At 40.0% G+C, this 25,348-nt stretch overlaps 1 protein-coding gene across 1 annotated transcript in view; it reads right to left on the minus strand.

The window, feature by feature from the left end:
- Nucleotides 1-25,348, minus strand: part of itprid2 (ITPR interacting domain containing 2) — a 65,473-nt gene that overhangs the window by 23,686 nt on the left and 16,439 nt on the right. Inside the window, 4 exon segments of the mRNA XM_007890103.2 lie at nt 2,966-3,022; nt 4,075-4,124; nt 7,158-7,206; nt 8,517-8,739. Coding sequence (XP_007888294.2) covers nt 2,966-3,022; nt 4,075-4,124; nt 7,158-7,206; nt 8,517-8,697 — 337 coding nt within the window. The 5' untranslated portion in view covers nt 8,698-8,739.

The raw sequence follows: 25,348 nt of genomic DNA on the forward strand, positions 1-25,348 counted from the left end.
TCACAGGATATACTGTAAAACGGATTGGCTGTGTACTTTGTGGACGAAAATACACTCCACACACATCAGGGCTTATTGATTAAAAAATGTGACTACACCTCTTTGAATAATGCTTCCAAAGCACCATGGATTAAGTTAAAGCCAATGCTATGCATATCAGATTGAACATTTGCTCTTAGGAGACGAGAGCTTAGATTCTGCAGCAGACTAATGAACATTGAACTAATGAACATTTTGCAGCATAGACTGACATATTCCATGCCATGCTTTGAGACAGACATTCACGAGCTCCAGTTGTGCTCCATTTCGTATTTTGTCACAGATGTCAAGTAAGCAAGATGATTGAAACAGAAAGGAATTCAGCAAAGTTGTTAGCAAAAGTGCAATAAAGAGCACAGTAATTTTAACTGGACGCTCATCCCATGTCCTTATTCACCCCACCCAGATTAAGATTTTGGGGAGCCCTAAAACAGATCACATTCGGGGGCTCTTTGAACTATGCACCCAAAATACACAACATTAGCTTTATTAAAATACTTTCTTGCATGACTTCAATGTTGCATTCATGTCAACTACATGATCAAAACTTAGTGTGAGTGTCAAGCCATGCTAAATAGACAAGATTCCAAGTGCATTCAATCTATTCTGGATCATTGTAGATCTGATTTGAATTTCTGATGAGATTCATCTTTGAAAAGGAGTGTTGGCCTTCACAGACCTGATCTGGTCATGTTAAGAGCACACAAAGTGAAACTGCCACATTTGGAAATGATTCTGTTGCATATACTTAAGCATTTCTCGTGGAGTTTCCTCACACTTAATAAGTGATATGAAATCCAGAAAGTGCTCAAATTCATTAACACTGTCTGCATCAAAATCTTTTTGCAGCGCCACTTAGATAAGTTCTATTGCTGCTGGACATGGCTCCTGCTCTCCAAGATGTCTCATACTTCGTCTTACCTACTGGAAATATGACTTGTATCTCCAGCTCTGCCCCTCTTGCTGTTAATCACCTCTCACCAGGTTGTACAAGGCACAAGGCAGAGTAACGACGAGAGGGGCAGAGCGGGAGGTAAAGGTGTCAATCATATATGGGGCCCCCTCAGACCTCTGTGGCCCTAAAACATGGCTTATCTGGTTTATGGGTTAATCCAGCCCTGAATACACCACCAGGTCTATTGGTTATCAAATGTTGTATGATTGATTCTAAGAATCAAGTGTGATAGCAGAAGAACCCTTCCCCACAATGAAGTATATAAATAGGAGACGCAATAGCAAGGTCCACTAAAGCTTTCAACAGTATCTCCTTGTCTCCTATCCAGTTGTTTTACTGCTGAAAGTCACCTTTCAGAATGTTGGAAGCGAAAAGCTTTTGGAAATAATACTTGTAATTCATACCGTTGTCGCAGCAAAAATAATCGTGACTGACATCAAGTGAAAAACAATTAAAAAATGAAAGGTTAAATGATAAAGAGTCCCTATCTATGACGAAATAGAAATATTTTTCATGGATTTATGTTGCATCAGCTGTTAAAACGATTTTGATATCTCTACTGAAATCAATCCAAATTCTTACACAAAGTTTCTTTCATCTTCAAACGCAAACCACATACTGTATGAATGCTTGCCTGAAAGCAGCAGGCAGGGGTCTGATCTCACATACAGTTAAACTGAACTAATATCACCTGACTCTGGGCGTAGCTTTCCCTCATAAGGCTGGTCAGTGCATGTCGCCTAGCTCATGGCATGAAAATATCATGTGCTTTGCTCTAACATTGAACTGATTTCAGACAACAAAGTCAGCATTCCGGGAGCCAGCTTCGGGGTTTAATTGCTAAAATGTGCACATACCACTGAATGGAATTGAAGCCAACAGCTTGGACAAGAAAAGCCAGTTTACCGTTTAGCAACACTGGCATTTTTATAGTTTCCCTATTTTTTTTTTGGAAGCAGTGTACTTTCTCTCCATCTTGATTTTCTCGGGCCAGATCAGCAGGAGAGGATATTTTTTCTACGCAAGTACATAGGAAAATACCCTGTAGCAACAACCAGTGTCCGGCCAATATATTAGCAGCAACATGGCAACTCACTGATGTTGTGTGATGATATGAATAAGCCTTTCTACCTTCCTCGGTTAACCTTGCAGCACTGCCCTCAACAACAACCCAGGTTTCACCAGTAACGCAAGAGAAACATGGCTGCACTCTGGAGGCAGCGGTGATAGTTTTGTTCTCCTTTAAAAGGCAGCAAAGCAAGCACTGCCACCAATTACTTTTGCATTGTCCGGGCCATACAGACATTGCCCACACACATCTTTTAAACTGATATGTGAGTGGGCGAGGGAGGGAGCGAGCGAGCGAGTGGTCCCTTGGTGTGGAAGGCTCACATGTTTATTTCGAGCATAGATTGGGCAAAGTCAGAAGACAAAAGTTGTGGTTTAACCTGTTTAAAACAAATGGACGTGTGCAAAGCTGTAGTAGGTCTGCCCCTGCCAATTCTGTCAAATTAGCACTATAGTGGCGCTTCAGGCATTCCTGTTTCTGATTTAAGTGTGTGTGCAACACCTTTTATATTAAAAACACTGCAGACATTGTAGCCAGATGCAGACGTGTTGCCCACTGAGCCAGGCTGACCAAAAGACAATATTAATGATGCAATAAAACAGTCCACTTTTTTTTCAGGAACTATGAGCTTAAGATCTGCATTGCTCTACTACAGCTATTTAATTAAGACTGAAGGCAGGAAGTCAACCTAAATGTGATTGATATTTCTGGGCTCGGCCCCAATTTACTGATTCAAGAGTTTTGGCAACAATGTGATACCGAGTATGGACAGATGATACATTTCCCTTCATTGGAACATTATTGTTCTTAGGAAGTCCAGAGAATATTACGATTGTTTGAAGGAAACAAAAGAGAGGGGATTAAAATGTTACCACACAATCGTGATTTCAAAAGATACCCACCTTCTGCACCTAAGGACAGATCATCTTCAAAACTGCTTCCATGTTTTATAGCTGAGCCTGTTGAGACGGTGGCAAGTTTTAAGAAGTCAAATCACTGTACTCACATTTCATTATCCAATATTTTTTTGTGCAGTTCATTTTCAGTTACTCCCAACAAGGAAGTGAAATTCTATTCGCCAGGGCCTGTAAAGCTCTCCGGAGAAGACTTTTAGCAGGCACCAAATGTATTTTAACGCTATTAAGACAGCCCTTCAAAAGTTTAAAAGCTGAAGAAAATCCAATGCAAGTTCAAAGTCATTCTACCTCTGTGATTTGTAGTGCCCCACCTCTTTATTGCTGCATTTGGTACAATTTTCAGATCGCAGTATAAATCAGGCTTGAGAAAATAATCCTTGCATTTGAAAGAGGAAATACAGATGAGCTATTATCAGCCTGCTGACTCAGATACACAAACGTTTAAGTCAATTTTGAATGACCCAGGCTTTCAAATGAAGCAGAATTCCATGGGATAAAATCCTGATAATTAACCTTTACAAAACCAGCCAATTATATTCTGATGACTTTCTCCAGGTTTAGTGATAGTGCAAAAACATCCTATAATTGCAACTCAGCTCTTTCTAGATGTGAGAAGTGCAAACGTCCTGAGGCAACTCAACTTAATTTTTTAAAAAAAATACAAAGTGGGAATCAAACTCCTTCAAAGATCTATGCTAAATAAAGCAACATATATAATACACACACGCAAAGTTCATTTCTTGAACTCTGATCAGAATTACAGCAAAAACAATGTATTTCACATGTGACAATTTAATTGCAAACTAAGTAAAATCATTAGCTAATCATTTATCATGGCATCAATTAGAATTTTGAGCCCTATTATTGTTTTATAATTGTGAAGCATCTCAGTACAGCATTAGATGAAAAAAGCACATTGATTGGGTTACTTACGTTGCTTTTCATTCAAGCCTTTAAACTTCCCTCTTCTCCTCGTCTCCTGAGTGAGGTTTTATTTAACAGCTCTTCATATCATGATACCAGTACTAAGATTTAACCCAGATTTTAAATGGCTTAAAAAGGTAGGATTTATAACAGGTTAAAGCAAATCTTACCTTTTAACGTCGGGTGGCTTTGCTCATCCAGAGATACTCCCATTGGAGTTCTGCAATCACAGAATGCAAATTAAGTGACTGTAACCCCTTTACTGTTTATACTGAAGCCTGGCTTCATTATTATCCTTACAAAAAAAATGTAGGGATTCAATTTTGCTGAACAGAAATGCCAACCTTTTAATATTTGAAGGATTTTAAAACCCAAAAACATTATAGCTAGACAGTAGCAAGATAACACAGCGGGAGAGAGAATGATTGGGATCTTCAACGGAAATCAGCTTTGGAAGAGAAGAAAGCAAGATGTCAGGATAAGTACATAATTGGCTAACTGAAGGCTCTCGTACCATTTTCAGTTTTTTTTAAAAAAAACACATAACACATCTGCATCTTCAAGGAACACTTAATTAGTTTCAAAAAGAAATGTGGCAAGGAAAAGGCTAAGGAAAGATTTTAATGGAGATCAACCCCATTATTATTATTATTTTGACAATTGCTTATGGTCAGCTATACCCAGCTCAGTGTCATTGGGATGTGGGGGGTGGGGGGGGGGGGGGAAGTCGCCAGTCAACACTTCCAGGTCATCAGATTGCCATTGACATCATTCTATAAGCACATTGATACCCCGTTAAGTACAAGAAGCTAGCCAATCAGTGCTAGCAGTATACTGCATTTCACAACCTACCCACACTATAAAACAGTCGGTCTATATATTGAATATGCATAAACTTTACAAGATGGATTGCATTATTTTATAGCTGATAAGACTCCACACACATTAAGAGCATTGCATGTGCTTTTAGTGTGCTACACTACTAAATTGATTTTGTAAGCAAATGAAGGCTGGTTGGAAAAGCAGGAAGTATTATTATTAATAATAATAATCCTTGCATTTGATATAGAGCCTTATCATGTCTTTGAGACGACTCAAAGTGAATTGACTGTATATTTTGCGGGCGAAACGTTACAGGACATTGTTTAACAGCCCCTTTTAACATTTTTGAAATGCTAAAACTTGTTAACACCACTCATATTGTGATACTGTAAGTCACAGCATCACTGGTATCTCACTAACTGACACATCAATGCCAAACTGCAGCAGGTTAGAAGTGATTTTATTTTTCCACAATTATCATCAGTGGTAACTTGCACAACACATGTCCCAATTTTCACCCCATTGTTTTTTAAATATTCAGGAGGAAGCCTTTTTTTTTCCTCTTTCCTTAAAATGTTGGCCGAGAAAGTATCTCAACGTGAAGTTCAGAACCTTTGCTAGCACTGGAGATAAACAATATTTGACATGAAAATTAACATTTGGGCAAACAAAGCTTACTGTGCAAATATTCTAACTTCCTGAATCTTATTTTCTTTCTACCGTCAAGCCTATGACATGCGAAGATTAGTTAAGGTTAACTTCCTGCCCTAATGCAATCTTATCATTAAGAGAGTAGGAGGAGGAGGATTGCAGTAAAAGGACACATAAAGGTCAAAGACAATGGGCTGCAGGTACTATTTCACATATTTGTGCTGCTGAGAAAGAGTAAGACCGTGGTTTCATTGGACAAACGCCATATCAGTTGTAATGGTTCATGTGCAAACGTTTTATTGAAAGCAGCTGCAGACAGTCAATTGCTCTCTATAATTCCCTTTAACTCCAGAGGCACAGTAACCTTAGCTTTTGCAGGTTCATTTAAGGTACACACCTTTCAGCATAGAACTGCTCGAAGCACCTGATCTTTTACTTTTATTGAGATGATGACCTCTTGTTTGAACGAGTATATTCAGTCAGTCAGTAGATAGTTTTCAAAACAAGCTCAATTAACTCTTAGACTACTGGCAGTTCCAACCATCTCCCTGAATTGGAACACTTTCCATTCACAAACTGGCTCAATGAAAATAAACTCTTACAGCAATAAAGCTACTCAATATGAGGAGTTGTATTACTAGATTCATTTTAAACTATAAAAGCAATTTTGATTAAAAATACGTTTAATTCAGTTTGGCCACTTGTCCATTTGCCCAAAAAGGAAACACTCACTGCGCTTTACAGTATATCCTGTAAAGTGCTTTGGGACGTCCTCCCTGAAAGGAGCTAAACAAAATGTAAGAATTATTGTTAATTATTCTTTTCTTGGGCCTATTTTTGAAATCTTAAGTTTACTTTTTCCCCACCCGATCTATCTTTTCTAAACATTTTATTTCTTGGAGAAGTGAACAGTAAAACTATGCTGCCCAACAGCAACTACAACAACAGCTTGAATTTACATAGCACCCCTCACGTGGGGTAGCGTCCCAGAACGTTTGATAGATGAGGTTCCAGCAGGTGACCACTTGGATTAGGTTTACCATCTGAACTGTACTTCAACTCCTTGGAAGCTTCCTGACAGCTCTCAGGTCAAAACGCCAGATTTAGTGCTTTGTGGACGTCAAGGAGGAGGGGAAGGAGATGGCGTGATGCAAGGGAGAGGTATTGCTGAATTAAGCGCTGTTAAGAAGTGCTAACGTGTCCAGTCTTGCCAGACTTGCCTTGCTGGGTGGGGGAGGAAGAAGCTTGGCGGGGAATGGTTCTAAATAATTTCTTTTGTCAAAACATACATCGAGCCATTTGGAAAAACTCTAAGGAAAGAACACACACACAAAAAAAACAGGCAGCGCTGTTCTCCAGCTGAATTGTACAAAGAGGTGAAAGATTCACCACTCTTTGGCACTCTTCCAAGCCCTCAGAACAGAGGATTGCATATTACGTTAGATTTCAGATCAACTCCCCTGACCTTAAGAGAGCCACTTATTTATTTCTCAATCGTCCTCTCTCTCTCTCTCTCTGCAGTTTAAAAATGGAATGGATACAAATACAAAAAGAGATATTAATCACTAAAATCGTTGAAGTTGGGCATTGCTATTTAGGTTGTTGTAAAGACCTTTCTGAAAACACAATATTCAAAACACTGCAAAGGTTTTAAAAACTTAGAAATGAAATTATCACAATTCTTGAACTTTCCTGAATTCAATCTGACAAGTTTAAGTGTTGCTTTTGAAGAGAATTTTCTATTTAATTCTTCGTCTTTGTGCAGAACAACCAGACTTACCCACAATCTTGAAGCCAAATTTCAATCTTCTTATTTGATATGCCATTTTCTGTCAAAAAAAGGAGTGCGTTAGTTTAATATTTATTCAGATCTTGTAAACAGGTTATATTGGCCATAATGATGGTGGTATCGGGTGGCAGTAGGTGGGAGAGGAAAACTACTGAAAAGATAATTCAGCATATGTTTCTGTATGTGTCTCTGTAGGGATGTAAATATTTGAAGTTGGCTTAAGTACATAGGATACCAAAACGTTCCAGCAAATATGGAATACACTCCTAAATTTGGATGAAGATTAACCCAGCAGGTTTGTTAGTTCATCCTATTTAAGGAACTCTCTCAAAGGCTAAACATAGCAGTAAGTTAACTCTGCAAATCCTGATCACTCCAATCACACAGCCGCAGCCTGAAATCCAGAGTGACTGAGAGTGGATAAAACCCTGTCTTTTTTAACCAGATCCCACTTACACTGATCCAGTTATTGTGCAATTTAAAACCTAATCTTCTCCTCATTTGGTCCATTGGATTTCAAAGCATTTGGTTTAAAATATGGGGAACAAGAGGTTGTAGGGCAAGAATTCTATTAATATAATTAGATTTCCTTCACTCAGGCGCATACCAAACTCAAATCGTTTAATCTGCGCAAAAACATACTTGTGTGTCAAAGATCGCAGAAATAACAGCTTGGCATGAAGTGAGCTCACTAAACGATCACGCGTAAGATCTTCCAGAGACAGGTCTATAAATCACGTCAGCCAGTATGGTCTAGTTCGAACAACCGGGTGCACAATACTTTAAGAAGTGTCCAGAAGAGGACTTTGTCGAGGGGAAAATTCACAATGTTGTATAATTTCTATCATTCCCCTAAATCTATCATTTTCAGCAGTAAAGAGTCCAGAGAAAATAATTAACTAACTGGATTTTCGTTCAAAAAAAAGTAAACTTTTTACAAACAATTGCACCAAAGCGTAATGAGGCATAGAAAGCGAGGTAAGCGATTAAATCAACCGATCTAGCTTCGCTGAGGTGTGTGTGCACACGATGGATGTCGGGAGGACATCCAGCGCCTTGGGACATCCTCCCGAAGTGAAAGGCGCTGCGCAAATGTATTTTGTTCTTGTTGTTCTTGCGTGTGTGTGTCCACGTTTGCACACTGACTGTTCGGCAAGTCCTGGCAACCAGTTCAGAGAACTTTAAACATTTGACACACACGCAAGCAAACACACACGCCACAGGCGCACAATTTAAAAGCTACTGAGCCAACAATGGATAATGTCCATTATTATTAATAGTATGTTATTCGGTCAAGGCCTGCACACAAAATCGTTTGTGTTTCTGGTTCCACGACTGCTGAAATCCTACCTGTAGACGAAGTGTTAGCCAGCTCTAGATTCGAAGTGTTGTCTCCGGATTGCCCTGTCCTAACGCCCATATCCTCTGCCTCAGACACTTGCCAAGAATCTCTGCTTCTCGCAAAGGCCTTCCGTTTCTCTGTAGCATTTTTCCAGCTACGTGCTCGGCTGGATTGCACTGCCTCCTCCATAGCAACTATTGTGTTCCCTTCACTTCAAAACAATGCATGAACCTGAAAGTGCACAATAAAAAGACATGCCATTTAGTACCAACATATTAGCAACACTAAACAAAAATACTGAATCGTACCCGAGATCTGTGTGATCCCGTAGATTAGTTACCTCAGATTTTAATAGGGTTTGCGTTAAGAGTAATATTTCCCTGAAGTTACGGTATATTCAAGCAAAGCAAGTCAGGATTATCAGGATTATGTTTGAAATCAAGGCCTTGTCATAACAATGCGGACCATGTGCTACGGAATCGTAGAGAAGGTTCGAGATTCAATCCTTGGCCCGTGTTGCAATAGCTGCTCTCAGTCAGGGTGACAATTGGGGTAGTGCTATTGCACTCAGCATCTCTCGGTTAGGGAAGAGGGAAGTGAGCCCAGGTTCTCAGTCATGATGGTTATCCAGCAATCTATGCTGGAAATTGCGGACTGTACATCAAGATATGTGATGCTTCCCAGAGCTAAAGCTTAACCTTTGGACCAACCAGATGGTCCTGTACACCTGTTACCATGTCTACAAAGAATAGCTCATCTAGGAAAGTACCTTAGGCCACCAAGCTATATTGCCAGCTTCACATGACAAGTTTGAGCATCCGCACAACGCTTAACACTGGATCATCATCCTTTCATTTGACGTAGCGTCTTATCGCATCAATATGTCACAAAGTTCTTTGTGGACTTTTTATTGTGAAGTGCAGTGATTGCTGATTTGAAGGCAAGTAATTCACCTGATGTAAACCCAACTTGCTTGAAATGGAGTTTCCCCCCCAAAATTTTAAATAAGATTGACAAAGTTAACCCAGGATAATACTTTAGGATGCAACAAAGAAACACAGCAAGACGACATTGGTTTATAGTTGCAAAGCACAACATCACCAGGAAGTGTTTCTTTATGGTGTGATCTTCAGAGTTTATAAACAAGTCATTTACCAAAACCAACTCTAAAATTCTGACCAACTAATTTACATTTCATCCCAGTTTGTTCCTGGTGGAGCAGTCAAATACCCCTGTTCTCAGATACACCTGAAAACATTCTCTGACATACAGGAGGAAGCAAGATGCAGAGTTTAGATAAGGCATTCCCCAAAATGAAACGTTCCTCATTTTGCAAATTTCACACTGTGTCAAATCAATAGCTAAAATATAATCTAATTCTGATATACAACACAAATGCTTTCAATTTTGTCTGAGAAACACGAAACCAACCAGTTGAATAAGATGGACACAGAAAAAGAGATATGTTTAGCAAAAGAGAACAGAGTTTTTGCACGGAACATCAGAGTATGAAGGCAGCTATCAAGAGGATTGCCAATGTAAATATCCATTACAACAGAACAGATCATCTATAAAACAGTCAAATGTTGTGCTAAATACTTCTGCTGCCTTTTAACTGCTTTCTGAATCTCAGCCACATCCCAATGGCAGTTTTAATAGGCCTTGAGAGGAGGTGATGATAGGCTAGTCAATCAAAGTGGGGGGCAGGGGGAGGAGAATGGGGGAAGAAAACTGGTGTCAATCCTAGACAAGCTCAATGCTGTTCTCCCTTTTAGCAGGGATCAATAGACAGAAAATCAAGGGTATGAATCCTGGATGTTTTCTCTCTCTGTCAATCACAGCGTCCCTACTGGAGCTCACATCAAGTAACTCAGCACACAACATAATTTGAGCCTTCAACCTCTGAGCTGTGTAGCTTAATGCTACTTCAGCCCGGACCTTAACCACGAGACCAATCTGCCCCAATATTTTTTGACAGATGGTAACAACATCCTTGTAAACCTACACTGCAAGCTCTCCATCGCTACAATGTCCTTCCTGTAGTATAACGACCAGAACTGCAAACAGTACTCCAAATATATCAAATGTAATAATAATAATCCTTCGCGATGTCTTTGAGATGTCTCAAAGCACTTCACAGAATAGACTGTAAAGTGAATTGACTGTATATTTTGTGGGTGATAATGCTGGTGATATATGGTGGTGCTACGTTCTTATTTCTTTCGACTCAATTTGCGGTAGATCTGGAAAACAATTCAAATCTCTCTTGCTGTTCCAGCGAGGCATGAACAGTCAAGAAGGTTCCACTCAGACTGTGGACCACTTCAGCTCAAGAGTGAATGGCTCGAACCACCCTGTCAAGATAGCATCATGAGCCAGTGGGAAGTGTTTGACCTTTTGTACTGTTAACAGTCATCAAACTTCCTGCTTTACTTTCGTTCACTTTCCTTAACTCCTGCACCACTCAACATACATCTGCTCGATAGTTCTGTTAAAGAAAATACATTCTGGCAGATTTTCCTCCCCCTCCTCCCCAAAAAGTACTTTTTGCGGTGAATATATGACTAGAAAACGGACATTCACAAATTTGCAAAAACACAGGGCTCCAGAACAGTTTGAGTCCGTGAAAAATATTGACTCGTTGGTTAGTTTGCTCTACAATAATCAGACATGGTGCATACCCCCAGGTTCAGGCAAAGGTAGAAAGATTTTACCCTGTATTCCTTTGATGCACTGTTAAAAAACCTAAGTTGCTTTTAACATTGTATAAATATCAGCTGTTCGGGTTCTTCTTTCTTACGGTTGTGGTGAGTTGGGTGTAGGTGGTCAGGGGCAGGAGGAAGAGAAGAGGTGAAAATACACAGCATTTATGGAGCTGACATGCAGGCAGGAGCTTGAAAACTAAAAGACAAATGGTACACAAGGAGATTTTCACCCCCCCCCCACACACACACACACTTTTTTTCCCTTGCACCTGTAAACATATCCAAAAATTAACCTCCCACGGGTGTATGGCTTACTAAAAATAAATTCAGTGCTGAAATGAAAATGTTGCATCTTCAGCTCGCTCTATGTCTCTACAAGTTGCCCGTTTGAAGCCAGTATAGGATGCTCAAACCTCAGCCATTCATAAACTCGGGAGACACAAAAGAAAAGCCTGGAGGGATTGCTGCTGTATTCAACTTGTGCGTCTTCCATTCTGCACATTTCCCTGAAATCGTGTTGAGGAACTTGGTGTGGGGAACTGTGCGACGTTAAGTTGTAATTCAGCCCTGCCCAACAGGATCATTGAACCCAAGATATACTAACCACCATCACCAGCTTCTTTCCTACTTCCCCAAACGTTGTCCGGATAGAAGTTTTTTGTTGAAAGCAGAAGAGATGGACTCTGGCTAAAACTTCTCATTTCTACACAAATTTACGCTGAGCTGAACTCGACGATTGAAAAGCACGCCATTTCTGCTGATGGGTGGGGGGGGGGGTTGTAATCAAACAATTTAATTGGGTGCGTTTGCTATATTAAAAAAAAGTCAAATTATTAAAATATTGACACAAATGTTAGTAAAGAGATCCATACTTGTCCCAGAGTGCATGGCAACAGGTTTGCTGCTCGTATGTCCACACGTTGATATTAGCCCAGTGCTCCGTCCAGATTCAATAGCAGATGGATTAACTGGAACCTGTAGGTGCTTCACACTTTGCTCCTATTAAACCTGTAAGCCAAAGCCCTGAGAGGGCAGGGTGGTCCTGCCAAACAGTGCTCTCAATGGTAAGCTCTGCGGTTTTAAGCCGTTTTTAACTCCAGCAAGTAACCCAGCGCACGTTCTGTGGTCCCCAAGACTTGGCTTTTGTCAGCCTGTGCCTAACACTCTCCAGGATTAGGTAAGCAGGATATTTCCCTCAGAGAAGAAAGTGCACCTTCCATTCCAGACCCAAGAGAAATGTCCATGTGTAAGTGGCGTAACATGTGGAATTCGGTTGGGTTTGGATACTCGTAAGCACAGGCGATGGGTTTCCGTGTGTGTCGGACACACGGCTAACCAAAACAAAAATAGAACCTGTGGTTACATATACCCAAATGCCTCCGTCATGTGCTTTTCTACAGAACTCACTGGCTCTTGCCCTCCATTTCCTGCAGTACCATTATTGTGCTATCATTAAAACCAATGGAAGATAAGAGCTCAGAACATGCCTCTTGCTGCTTCACAAACACTCATTGTGTGGGTTCCCACCTGCACGCTACAGCAAGATCTGGTTTGTACTTTCTTCGGAGAATTTGCACAACATGCTGATTTAAAAAAAAACAGGCCGGTCGGTCTGTCTGTCTGTCTCTCCTCCCTCTGAGAAACATGACTTTAATACTGCACAAAATACAATGCTGTTTTTCTTAAGAGTTATTTATGGTACCATTTTCTTGATGCAGTATAACTTAAATAGAAAAAGAGATTTACCATACTGACAAATTCATATAAAATTTAATTATTGTTTATATAGTTAACATGAGGTCCTTCTAAGATAGTTAGAACACTGCCAGTCTATACAGTAGCTGCTAAATTAATACAGCTCTTCCTGTACTTGCAAAGTACATCTTAAGACAACTGCTCAAATAGAAGAAAACATTAACTAGGTTAGGATTCACCATAGAAAGTATAAGTGGTTACAACATCAAATGATCCAAATTATAACCCTTTTCGTTTGGAAATGCAACCGGAACCTAGTTTCAAGTTATTTTTATCGTGTTTGGCTTTGTGAAACAATTACTAAAACGTGCGATATATATACATTCTCTCGAAGAGTTTTTGTAGGCATGAGCAATACGCTTATGTTTTAACAGTTTGCATGCGATATCGCAATTAGACGTTCTTTGTCTCCTCGTGCCTGTCTACCCAGCCAGAATTATAATAAACAGCCTTCTCAACAGACCTTTTGATGTGCGAAAAATCCCATTATGGGAACTAATGGATCATCCGAGGACATTGTGTGGTCGTGAGTTACAGAGCCATGGTGAGGCTTTGGTTATGGGATTTGACGTATATTTATACAACATTTTGAGATTTTCCACTGCGGTAAATGCTTTCCAAAAAAACTATTCCTGTAATCAGCTTGTTCTGCACTCCCTTGTGAAGTCACTGCCACATGAAGAATGAATAACAAAAAACAATAGCAGCTTTTACGCAAAAAGGAAAAGGTAGAGGAGCAATGAGGCATTTTTAAAAAAAAAAAATATTTGCACAAGATTTGCTAAACGTTTTAAACAATAAGGCAAAAAGATTAGGCAACACTTCGCGCAAAAAAATACTCTACGATGTTCATTGTTTTATTATTTTAGTTTTTTTTAAACAAAAAATCGACATCGAGTTATATCACCTCCCACAGAGCCTTCTCCTCCTGCTCTCTGATTTCAAGTCTATTCTCGCCGGGTGCCACTCTGAGAAGTGCTTGGCCTGGGCGACGCTCTCAAAGCCCTCAAGCCAAGTTTGTGTCGGGATCCAGAACGGTACAAGAGCATCAACCTCCATACAAATGAATGACTGCAGCCCAGGGCAAACACTGTGCACCAACATGGCACATTCTTGCGCAAATACAAACTTAATACGACAAATCCTCAGATAATGATCCCTACATTTCATAGAGATTATTTCACTAATCAAAGCTCTTCGCAGGATTTTCTGTCAAATATAGTGACCGTGCATTTTGTGGGTGAACACAGCAGCTATCTTGTGCACAGCAATTCCCCATGAACAGCCAATCCTACTTGTGGGATTGTTGGCCAGAACACCGTGATAAACTCCCTCCTCTTTTTGAATAGTGCCGTGGGATCTTTGAACGTCCGCCTGTTTGGGCAAATGGCAATGGTTTAACGTCTCACCCGAAGCGTGGCATCCCCTGACAATTCAGCGCTACCCCAGGGCTGCATTTCGCTGAATGCGTTCAAAGCCTCAGTCACATGGGACTCAGAACAGAGAGTGCTACCAACTGAGCCAGGCTGACACCGACAGAACAGTGGCTCATTAAAACTACTTACCTTTGTCAATTAATTTACTTTCTAAAGCACGCCAACTACTAAGCATACTTTGAACTAGGGTTTCTTTTGCCTTTAAAAGGACGCTTAAGCTGTAGATGAGTTCACGGATCCCAGCTCTCTCACTTTCTCGCCCACAGCTGTCTTATTGTTATATCAAATGGCCGCGTTGTATTTTCCACTCAGAGAGAAAACATTCCCGACAATTTCGCTTCAACACTGGAAAGAAAATAATGTGGTTTTTTTTTAAAAAAAAACCACGTGTACGTTTATATTATTCTTCCCTTGTTTTCCAGCAGCCACAAAAATACCCTCAAATGGTTAAAGGCTTGCAATGTGCAGCACCTCTCAACGACAAAATAAAAAGGAGCCAAACTGTGACGTAGGTGCCAGGCTTTGCTATTGCCCTGTTTTCTCTGCTGCAGCTGGGTTCATTCCAGCCACTTGTAGGGGAGTTTCATATGCACAGGTCTAATGCTGTAACTAACACTAAACCAGAGGGGGGGAGAATATATTCAGACAAGTCATTATCATTGAAAATCGGAGGCACGACCATACTGGGAGTTTTTTGGGGTGGACTCTTCTCACAGAAGGCCGGGCAGAGTGACCAAACCGTATCAACTGCCAAGCCTGGCAGCTAACAAAGCCAACTTCAATATCTCTGATGATGTTTATTAAAACCGTGCAGTATCCAGAAGGAAACTGCTGAACATGATGATATCGTTCGGTTATTCATTTGCTAGCTGCGTGCTGTTCAGTATTGTAACCGTGCAATGCAGACGAATCTTACGATCTAGATCGGTGACCTCGATAAGTGATAGCAAATCGCTCAATAATCTGTCCCCCTGGATTTGGGACATTTTAATTCCTGCCCCATAAAATCTGTGTTGCATTTGAAAATACAGTACTGTTGCCAACTGCTAACTCCAGATATTAGGCCTCGCTGCTGAGCAGTAGTTCTGGCAATGAATCATATTAATGTTCGAACATAAATAGATTTGAGTGAACCACTTTCTCGCAATATAAAACAACCTGTTTAGAGATTGGTACTTCATGTCACGCCTTCGGACTGAAACCTAGCAGATTATTTTCCTGCCATGAATATATTTCAAGGCTCTCTCATTCAGCAAAATGAATTTGGCAAATAGTTTTAAGAGTCTGTAAAGCTGCAGAATCTGTTAAAAGTACACACCTTAGAAAAGTCAGCATTTCCACATAACTTGGAATGAACATTAAGCACAATGAGCTTCCTTGGACAAACATATACTGTAGTAACAGTGAAGGGAGTAAATATAAGTCTAAGGTTCATTCAATTGTACACTCACTACTTCAGGATACACAAAGTGTGTGCACAACAAATGTTTGTTCTACGGTGAAGGTGGAAAGGGAGCAGAATGTATATGAAACGCTAACAAAAGTATCCCTTCAATGTGAAGCTATTGTAAACAAGGTTTAGCAAACGCTAGACTAGATCTATTCTAAGAAAAGAGCAGATGTGATGGGTTCAACAGCATTTTCTTACTCATTGTGTGCTGGAAATGTGGCAACATTTATCAGTTAGGTTGATAAGCTCTGAGCGCTTAGCATTTAAAAACTTAGCATCATCATGGCAATGTTTATGATCACAGTTGGCACTAAAATAATTCAATCTCTAGACATCTTGTTTGTGGAGATAGTCACAGACACTTTGCACAAATTCTTTCTACGACTAAACAGTATAGGTATAGCAATCTTACCTCATAACTAGAATCATCAGATATGTTAAAATTTCACCCGAGGATCACTCCCATGATCTGACATCAAAATGTCCTTCCTTTATTTATTAATTATCAGTTCGGTATGGAGTAAATTCATGTGAAATCTTCGATGCGGTATACAGTATTAACCAAACAACAGACCGCTTACAATAATTGTACAGATTAGTTACCACAGGGAGAGAAGGTAAATGTACAGCACATCAGCTTAAATCCATTAACCTTTTCCAATGGCCAACCTGCAGCCAAAAATGTCAAGAGTGAAAGAATTGATCCATTCATAACCAGCAACATCCATCCATTCATTCAGTAAATTGTGCACTGAAGGGTCACCCTGTTAAACCGAAGTCAGTGGAACAGAACATGCTTAATCTGATCAATGGGATTGCTTTCAATAGTACTGTTCCACAGCGACAATTTAAAATAAAAATCTCTTCAATTTAATTTGAAGCACCTTACGAGGAAAGAGGTACTTATTCATGCACGATTTACACTGAAATATTAAATCAAGCATTAACAAGCTTGGCAGTAAGCAGTCAAAGTAGGATCTCAGGGCCATTAATCCTTGTGACATTCTCAGAGGGAATAACTAATAATTAGACAAATGCCACATTGAAGGCTTATAATCCGGAGGGATTTACATACACTCACATCAAACAGGGCAGGCAGGATTCTTAAATTGGAGGTTAGACTAATGGGATACATTCGTCTGTCATTAAAGTAATAATAATAATGGAAGAAAACCACTATTTGAAAAGCGAATGCAATACATGTCAAAGGCTAAATATTAACTGCTCATTCAATTATTAACTGGAAGCTCTGAATGGTAATAACAGGAGCTTGTTGTGCAACCAATCAAACATTCTGATGCAATTGAATTTTAGGCTTTAAAATATGTGACTCAAATTACTTACCAACAATAATAATTATTATTGGCCTTGATATAGCGTCATTCACATCAGGAGGACAGCTGAAAGCGCTTCAAAGGATTTACTGCAATGTGCAGTGAGGGGCATTGTTGGCCAATTTAGTAATGCCATAGAAACTTTAATGTCCACCTGAACAGGTAGACTGGCCATCAGGTTAACAGCTGAGCTGAAGAACAGCACCATCCATAATGCAGGGCATTCCCAGCACTGCACTGGAGTGTCAATCTGGACTATGTGAGGCTTAAAGCTACTATCTTCTGATTCAGAGTCAAGAGTGCTACCAACTGAGCTTGACTTAACACTTAACAACAACAACAACTTGCATTTACATAGCGCCCTTCATGCAAGGTAGCATCCAGGAGTGCTTGATGCAAATAAATGCTGCATCAGAAGTAAAATTAGAACAAGTCATGTTTGTTATTTTCAAACAAAACATCAAGGCTGGAAGAAATTGCGTCTGCAATTAAGCGGGGAAAAAAGGAAACCACTCAAAGCAGAAAATATAATTGTTCCGAAATTGCCTAAACTTTAATCTAGGAAATGCTTGGAATATCAGAGGCTCAGTAAAAATACAGAAGAAGGCAGGAGAAAAGTTACTCTTAGAAATTACTGTATAAAGCAGTCACCATTCAAGCCCTAAACAATACAGATATATATGTTGTCTAAGATGGAGATACATCTTTTGATTGGGCGTAGAATCTAGTAATAAATGAAGTGCCTTGCCTTCTTCAAGGAGACAACATTCTGCTTGCAAACAATTACTTGACGACACAAACCACACTGAAACCACATCAGTTCTACGTGGTGCCACTGTGACAAGACCAGCACAGCTGCTCCCTCGCTCACTCCCTGGTGTCCAAGCAGGTGTGTCTATCACCACACAGCAAACGATAAAAACTACAAGTACAAGCACAGGAAGCCACATTTTATAATGTCAGTGCATTGGTAGAATAATCAACTGCACATCAAAAAGTATTAGTCGCGCGTATTGTGTATTGGCACAGAACACAAATGTAATACACATTTCATTCTAAAGGTCCTAGAATCGGGTTTCAGTAGTCTAAATATGGCAATCTTCCATCTGCAACTCATTTTAAAAACAGAATCACTATGCAAAACTGTATAACATTTACATAGAGGCACAACTACAAGATCTCGTCAAAACACGACACGCTAACATGAAACAGTTTCACAATCAATTCTTTAAAAAATACTGTACAAATAAATACGAACCTGCAGGGATTATCTTCTGAATCATCAACCAAAACAAGGATCCGGCTGGCTCTGTTTAGTAATGAGAAACCACCAACTGATATGTTTGTGATGCAGTACATAGTTCAGATCACAAAGCCTATGACAGGTCAATTGTATTGCCGAAATTCTTCAGTACTGTAATATCCAGATTCATAGGTTGAGTTAAACCGATTTAATGTTGCGCACAAGAAGGTGATACTTCTAACCGTTACTGAGATATACGCATAGGATCTGCAATTCACAAGTTACATAAACTAACACTGCAATACTCGAGATTCCGTGGGTTTCAGATGAGTCAGATGGTAGCCAGCAACACTGCATTATTATTGGGGGATTGGGGTGATAGAGAAAGGGCAGCTTTTACACACCACTGCATAGAGCAATCAAACTACTTCTAAATACATACAACACAGTCCAATTTGCAGCATCCTGTCAACCCACAGAAACTCCACTCCACAAATAGACCGCAGCGGAGTGGCATTCCCATGGGTCGTTATGACTCAATTTCAGTAACCAGAAGATTTCTCATTTGCGTGACTTAAAGGAGTTCTTATTAATAACCCCAATGTTATGTGGTTATGGAACAAGAGAAGATATTCTATCTCTGCTTCCCTGCACGACAGTTCAAAGTAACTCACTGGGTGAAACACAAATGTTTATATCAAATGCAAGTTAACAAAAATATATAAAACAGACTATCAGCACCACCACAGCCCTGTGAGTCTGTTTTAGTTGAAAACATTGCAAAACCCAGTGTCAGGGCTTTGAGCTCATAGTCTATGCTGAAGCTCCAGTGAGGCGCAAATGTTGCATTGTCGGAGGTCAGACGAAATGTTAAACCAAGGTCATGTCTGCCTGTTCAGATGGACGTTAAACTTGTCATTCCCTTTACAGTGAATCCTGGAAACTCTTGAAGCGCTCTGAGACGCCTTCCGGCGTGGAGGGCGCTATATAAATCCAAGTTGTTGTTGTTATCTCAAAAACCACGATAAGGCACGATATCAAATGCAGTCCTCGGATTATATCTTTTTTTTGTACCAAGCAGCAATGTTATTGCAAATATATAGTGGGCATCACATACAAGCATATCAGAATGTTAGAGTGAAATATTCTAAATGCTTTGGCCGATAAAAGACCTCAACCCAGAATCATAGAAAGTTTAATACACAGGAGGCCATAAGACCCATTGTGTCTGCCTATCCTCTAAATACTTTGATCAAAACAATTATGAATGTTGAGTTCCCAAAGGCATAGTTTGTCAGTACTGGGAAAATCACGCCCACGGTCGGTCTCAAACACTCCGATGTCTGGAATAGAGTTTTTAAATTCATAGTACAGCTCCCTTTTTCTGCCCCAACAACGTGCTTTTGCTCCCCAATTAGACTAGCAATCCTGCTGTAACGATTCAGTTTTTCACATCAATAAGCTTTGTGATTTCCAAAAATAATAAATAATCCTTGTGTTTTATAGATCACCCTGCCATGTCAAAATGCCTCAAAGCACTTCGCAGGATTTTTACTGTGAAGTGTACTGACAAGGTCTTTATTTGCAGGCGATTGTTGCCAATGTACGATAAATTCAAGTGGCTTGGAGCCAGCGTCGACTGGTGACAGGACATTTTAATGATATGCTCGAGTTTGAGTGCTGAGAGATGATGCAAATTGGTAATGGTGGCGGAAGCAAGTGAGCAAGTCCCTGCAAACTGTTCCAAATTTAATTCCTGGAAGAATGTTCACACTTGCTGGGAGCTTGCTAGACTTGCTGCTGTGAAAATACAATTTGCCTCAGGGCTCAACGTGACAAGAGTTTTCTATACACTTAAAATGGGATTTCACTGAACTACAGCCAATAAACAAAGGCCTTTTATTGTGTCGAGTTACAAACCTAATATGTCAAGACATTGTACACCTCTTGACACTCTTGATTTTTTTTCCACCGTTTTTAAAATCTCTCTCTGCCTTTTACCCGTTTCACCCTTTTTCCTTTCTCACACAATCTGCCTTTTGTATTTCCTTGGTACTTTTCTTCAGCACGGCTTTAAGATGTTAGTTTCCAAATCAGTCGCCGTACACTTTACAGAAAACTCAGTGAAATGTTTTGAGACGTTTTAACACGATGAGGCGTATATCTCAGCGCCTTGGGACGTCCTCCCGATGTGAAAGGCGCCATGCAAATGTAATTTTGCTGCTGTTGTATATCAAATGCAAGGATTCATAATAAGCAATCATTATCCCGGCTCGAACCTAAAACATCCAGGAGTCGCTGTTTTGCGTCAATCTGCTAGAACTACACAGTATTCTCCAAAACAAAGAAGCTGGCATTTTTACAGCACCTTACCACATCAAAGCTTCAATGTTTCACAAGCAATTGCTATTAAGTGTAGTGACTGCATGTATTCCCACATGTGACAGCTATTTGCACCAGAAAGACCGCACAAACAGTCATGCATTGAATGGCCAATTCTTAGAACACTAGGAGAAACTTTCTTCTCTTTTTGATTACGGTCTTCAACATTAACAGGCGCCTCAGGTTAACACCTCATCTGAAAGTCGGCACCTCCTACAATCTTCCAGTACTGCATTGGACTGTCAGCCTGCACTGTATGTTAAAATTCCAAAGTAGGGCTTGTTATTATGATTCTTTTGGTACTTGTATTTTTAATTACTTGCAATTACTTGTTTTCCAACACTGTAACCTTAAGATTGTTTTGCACTGCACCAGAGGATAAACTCGACTCTTCCTCTGCTCCCCATCACTATTTAATCATGAAAGTACTATATTTTAAAAAAATTAACCTCGCTTGGTTTGTGAATAGACAATGCAATGAAACAAATCGAGTTGATGCACATCATTGAAAAGGCGAGAATGAATACTGGACTTTCGTGAAGATATTTCCTTTTCAAAACAAATGGTTCAAATACTTCAATTCATTGGCAGTGTTGAAAAAAACACGAATGCTAACTTCTGTTACAGGTAGGACAAAGAGTGCAGACTTCAAATGTTTTAAGTTTCAAAAGAAATTGAGTAACTCACAATTAGTGTCGTGCTGTCTAACTATTGTAGTGATTACACACTGATTGTATACAGAGTATGTGCTATTCGTTGGAACATATTTTTATAAAACAAAGTTTATGTGAGTTTATAACAGATAAAATTCAAGGTTACAATGTTGCCTTGGGGAAATGTTAATGGATAATTTTACATTCATGTGTTCTGCAGGCATTTCCTGAATATTATCACAGGTCCTGCATTTGTAGTTCACTGAGTGTACAAGTGCCCATGCTCCAGTGCTTAGAATTTTCTACTTGCTATTAAAATGATAAAACACAGCACTTTTCTGAATTGAAATAGACTGCATGTAACGTTTGATCAAAATAATGTCGAGCATAATGTTAAATACATGAACCTTTTATTTATAGTGGCTCAGTTGGTAGCAATCTTACCTCTAAGTCAAAAGGTTGTAGGTTCAAACCCCACACCAGGACCTTGAACTCACAGTCTGGACTGACAATTGCAGTAACGTATTGCTAGGCAAGTGTACATTGTTGATTTTACTGTACTTCATAGTTGAAGTACAAAGGAAGTCTGCATTCTTCAAACGCTAAACTGAGGCCCCAGTTTGCCTGTTCAGGTGGACGTTAAAGAGTGATTCCTGGACAGCTTTGATAATTCACTCCATGGCTGTATGTGGGACATTGCTGTGGTTGCCGCATTCACCTACAAATACTTTTCTGCACTTCGCAGGTAAAACCTGTGAAGCACTTTGAGACATCTCAACGAGGTGATAAGGTGCTATATGAATTGCAAGGATTATTATTAGAACCACAGCATAGACTGTATGACTGTGTAATTAGCATTGTACTTAGTAAATCCTCCAGGAGCAATAGGCTTTATCTGCTTAGGGGTATTTATGGGTATCATCAATACTAGCCGGTGTATTTTCTATTCTTCTTTTGACAACCAGCCTGAGACACCCTGGATACTGTAAATGTAACATACAGATTTAGACCACGTCGCTTTTCAAACTCTGTGCCAGGTAGAAAGAGGAAATTAACCCTGTTGTGCCAGGTTTTACAACTTCTTACATTAGAGTGCCTTCCGAAAGAGATCTGACCAGTCATTGCCACACTCGGCTAAATATTAATGGTAACTAATATCTCAAGAGAGCAGTGAAAGGACTTTTGCATCAATCATTATCACATATAATGTAGGATCCTTCAACAACAACAACAACTTGCATTTATATAGCGCCTTCATGCAGGGTAGTGTCCCAGAGAGGAAATCAGGGGAAACTGAGTATTTTCTGCTGGGGATATAATTTTGATCAGACTTGGTAGGAAACCCAACCCTACCAGGACCATCAACAAGTTCTTCACCCTTCATGGATTTTTAGCGCAGAAAATCAACTGTCAATGCCAGAAGCCAGGCATAGGATTCTTTCAATTAGTGCCAGTCCACAGAACACCAGCATGATTATTATTATTATTATTATCATTATCAGGTTCACAGTGTTATATGGGGTGAAATTCAGGAGATATTGACATCTCTCACATTCAGAACATATAAAAATATGTTTGTTTTTACAGGGGGACCAAACATTTGCGATACCGTTACAATGTCTAATAAGTGGTAATGAAGTGAAGGTTTTTTTTTAGATAATAGGGTAGTTATCCCAACCTTTTTGGTCGCCCTGTACATACAGAGAAAATTCTACACTGAAAACCATTAAAGCAATTTGGGGGCACACATCAGAGCTAACTAGTGTACCTAGTCTTTGTATATACGATATGAAGTTTAGGATCACAAATGTAACAACTCCAAAATTGTCGGAAAAGTTAATGGGATTTGATCTTGTAAATTCACAGCTTCGTACTGTCTGAAATAACTATTCCGTTGCTCTCAAAGCGATAAATACTTATTCTCATAAAACGTGGCTGCCTCACATTGAGAATCCTTGCTTTTTTCTATCAACAGTCAGATATGAGCTTAACATACACACAACCCAGCTTTCCACACACAAAGAGGTTACATTCTCTCCAATGTAATTCACTCATAATGGCACGAAGCACAAGTTTCTATTACTCACCCTTCACAATCTCTTTCTTTATGAAGGCATGCCAGTTTTACAAGGGGGGGGTTCTAAAGTAAACTGATTTTCGATGTCTCGCTCAGTCCGGGCGTTTATCTATCAGTTAAGCAGCTGAGGTTGAAAAGAATAGGAGGGAAAAACAAGTTAAGTAAAGGAGTGGTTATGTGATGTCAGCGTGGGTTTTAAAAGACTGAATCTTGGAGGAAGGAAAGACTTAGGGCAGGGAGTGCCTTCGTGGAACTCCGAATGGTTCGTGCAAACGGTTCCAGGAGATATTACAAATGCAAATATCATGTTGTGTAACTGAGGTTTCTCCAAGCCCAATTGCGAGACATGAGACTGAGGTTCTTTGCATGGCAGATGGTATCTTTCAACTGGGTGCTGAATTTCCTTGTATGAAAACCGTTCCTCTTCCTTATTTAACAAAAATATTTAGTAGAACATTAAAGTAAGGTCATACAAGCTGTATTTGGTGGTAAGGGTTGGGGGAACATTTCATTTGAGGATACAAAAACATGTTTTAAGTGTACATTCACTAAGTAATGCATCCATTCCCCCTTCCCACACTCCCACACAAGCACATTCCTTTCTGAAGTGGAATGAGCCATTGTCAGACTCTGATAGCAACAAGAGAGAAAAAAAAAGTACAGCTCATGTAAGGGACGATGGCTTCCACAGACTGCAAGCAGTTAAGATAAAATACCCATCACCCGAGCAATGATCTGGTATTTCTCAAATGTTCTCCTCCCTGGTCTACCCAGCTCCACCATCCATAAGGTCCAGCTGATACAAAGCTCCGCCACTTGTACCCTCACTCACGCCAAAATCCACAAAGCCATCACCCCAATCCTCGCCAATCTCCACTGACTCCCCGGCTCCAAACATATTGACTTCAAGATCCTCAAACTCACAACCAAATCCCTTCACATCCTCGTAGCATCCCTCTCCTCTGCCCACCCCCTTCACTCAGAGAACACAGGCTTGCCGTGCATCCCCTGACCCCTCTGAGCTACCATCGGCGACTGTGCTTTTAGCCTCTATGCCCATAATCTCCGGAACTCCCTGCCTCAAACTTTCCACCTCGCCCCTTCTTTATCTTTAAATCCCACCTGACAACCTACTTCTTCCACTACGCCGATGGTCACCTCCCCCACTTTTTCCTGGCTCGGAATTCAACTCCGCCACTACAAGGCCGACACTTTATCCTCCGTCAATGGCGCTACATAAATACAAGTTGCTGTTGAGCTGAAGTTATATTACAGTGCACTTTCCTCCCAGTTGTAAGGCCATGTTATTAACAGGGATTTAAATCATACGAATTCATTACAAAGATAATGTTTGTTATTTTTTACGTTTAGAGTCTCCAAATCGCTACAGAATATTATCCAATGTCAATACCACAGTTTGCAGTCAGAGGACAATTCTGCGAGGACAACTTCTTACAAGCAGGAAGGTAGCACAGAGTCTGAAACATTAGCTCCTCTATATTGTGGCTCAGTTATGTGTCATTCCGTTAACCGCCGACTGGAAACTTGGAGAACGCCTGGCAAAAAGTGAATTTTTGGCCGGGGTGGGGTGGAGAGAAGAAATGGAGAAAGGAAAAAGAAACCGCTTCGTCAACACCAAAATAAAACACAGTATGAATCGACTGACGGCAAAGAAAAGAACATAACTACTAGTCATCTTCCTGGTTACATCCAGCCCATCCCAACATTCTGTAAGTAGTGGGTGTGGCGCTTACTCCCACATAAAATACAAGTAGAAACGTCTTGGTTTGTTTCTGCATCAGCAA

The sequence above is a fragment of the Callorhinchus milii genome, unplaced genomic scaffold (assembly GCF_018977255.1).
Source record: "Callorhinchus milii isolate IMCB2004 unplaced genomic scaffold, IMCB_Cmil_1.0 Scaffold6, whole genome shotgun sequence".
Classification (NCBI taxonomy): domain Eukaryota; kingdom Metazoa; phylum Chordata; class Chondrichthyes; order Chimaeriformes; family Callorhinchidae; genus Callorhinchus; species Callorhinchus milii.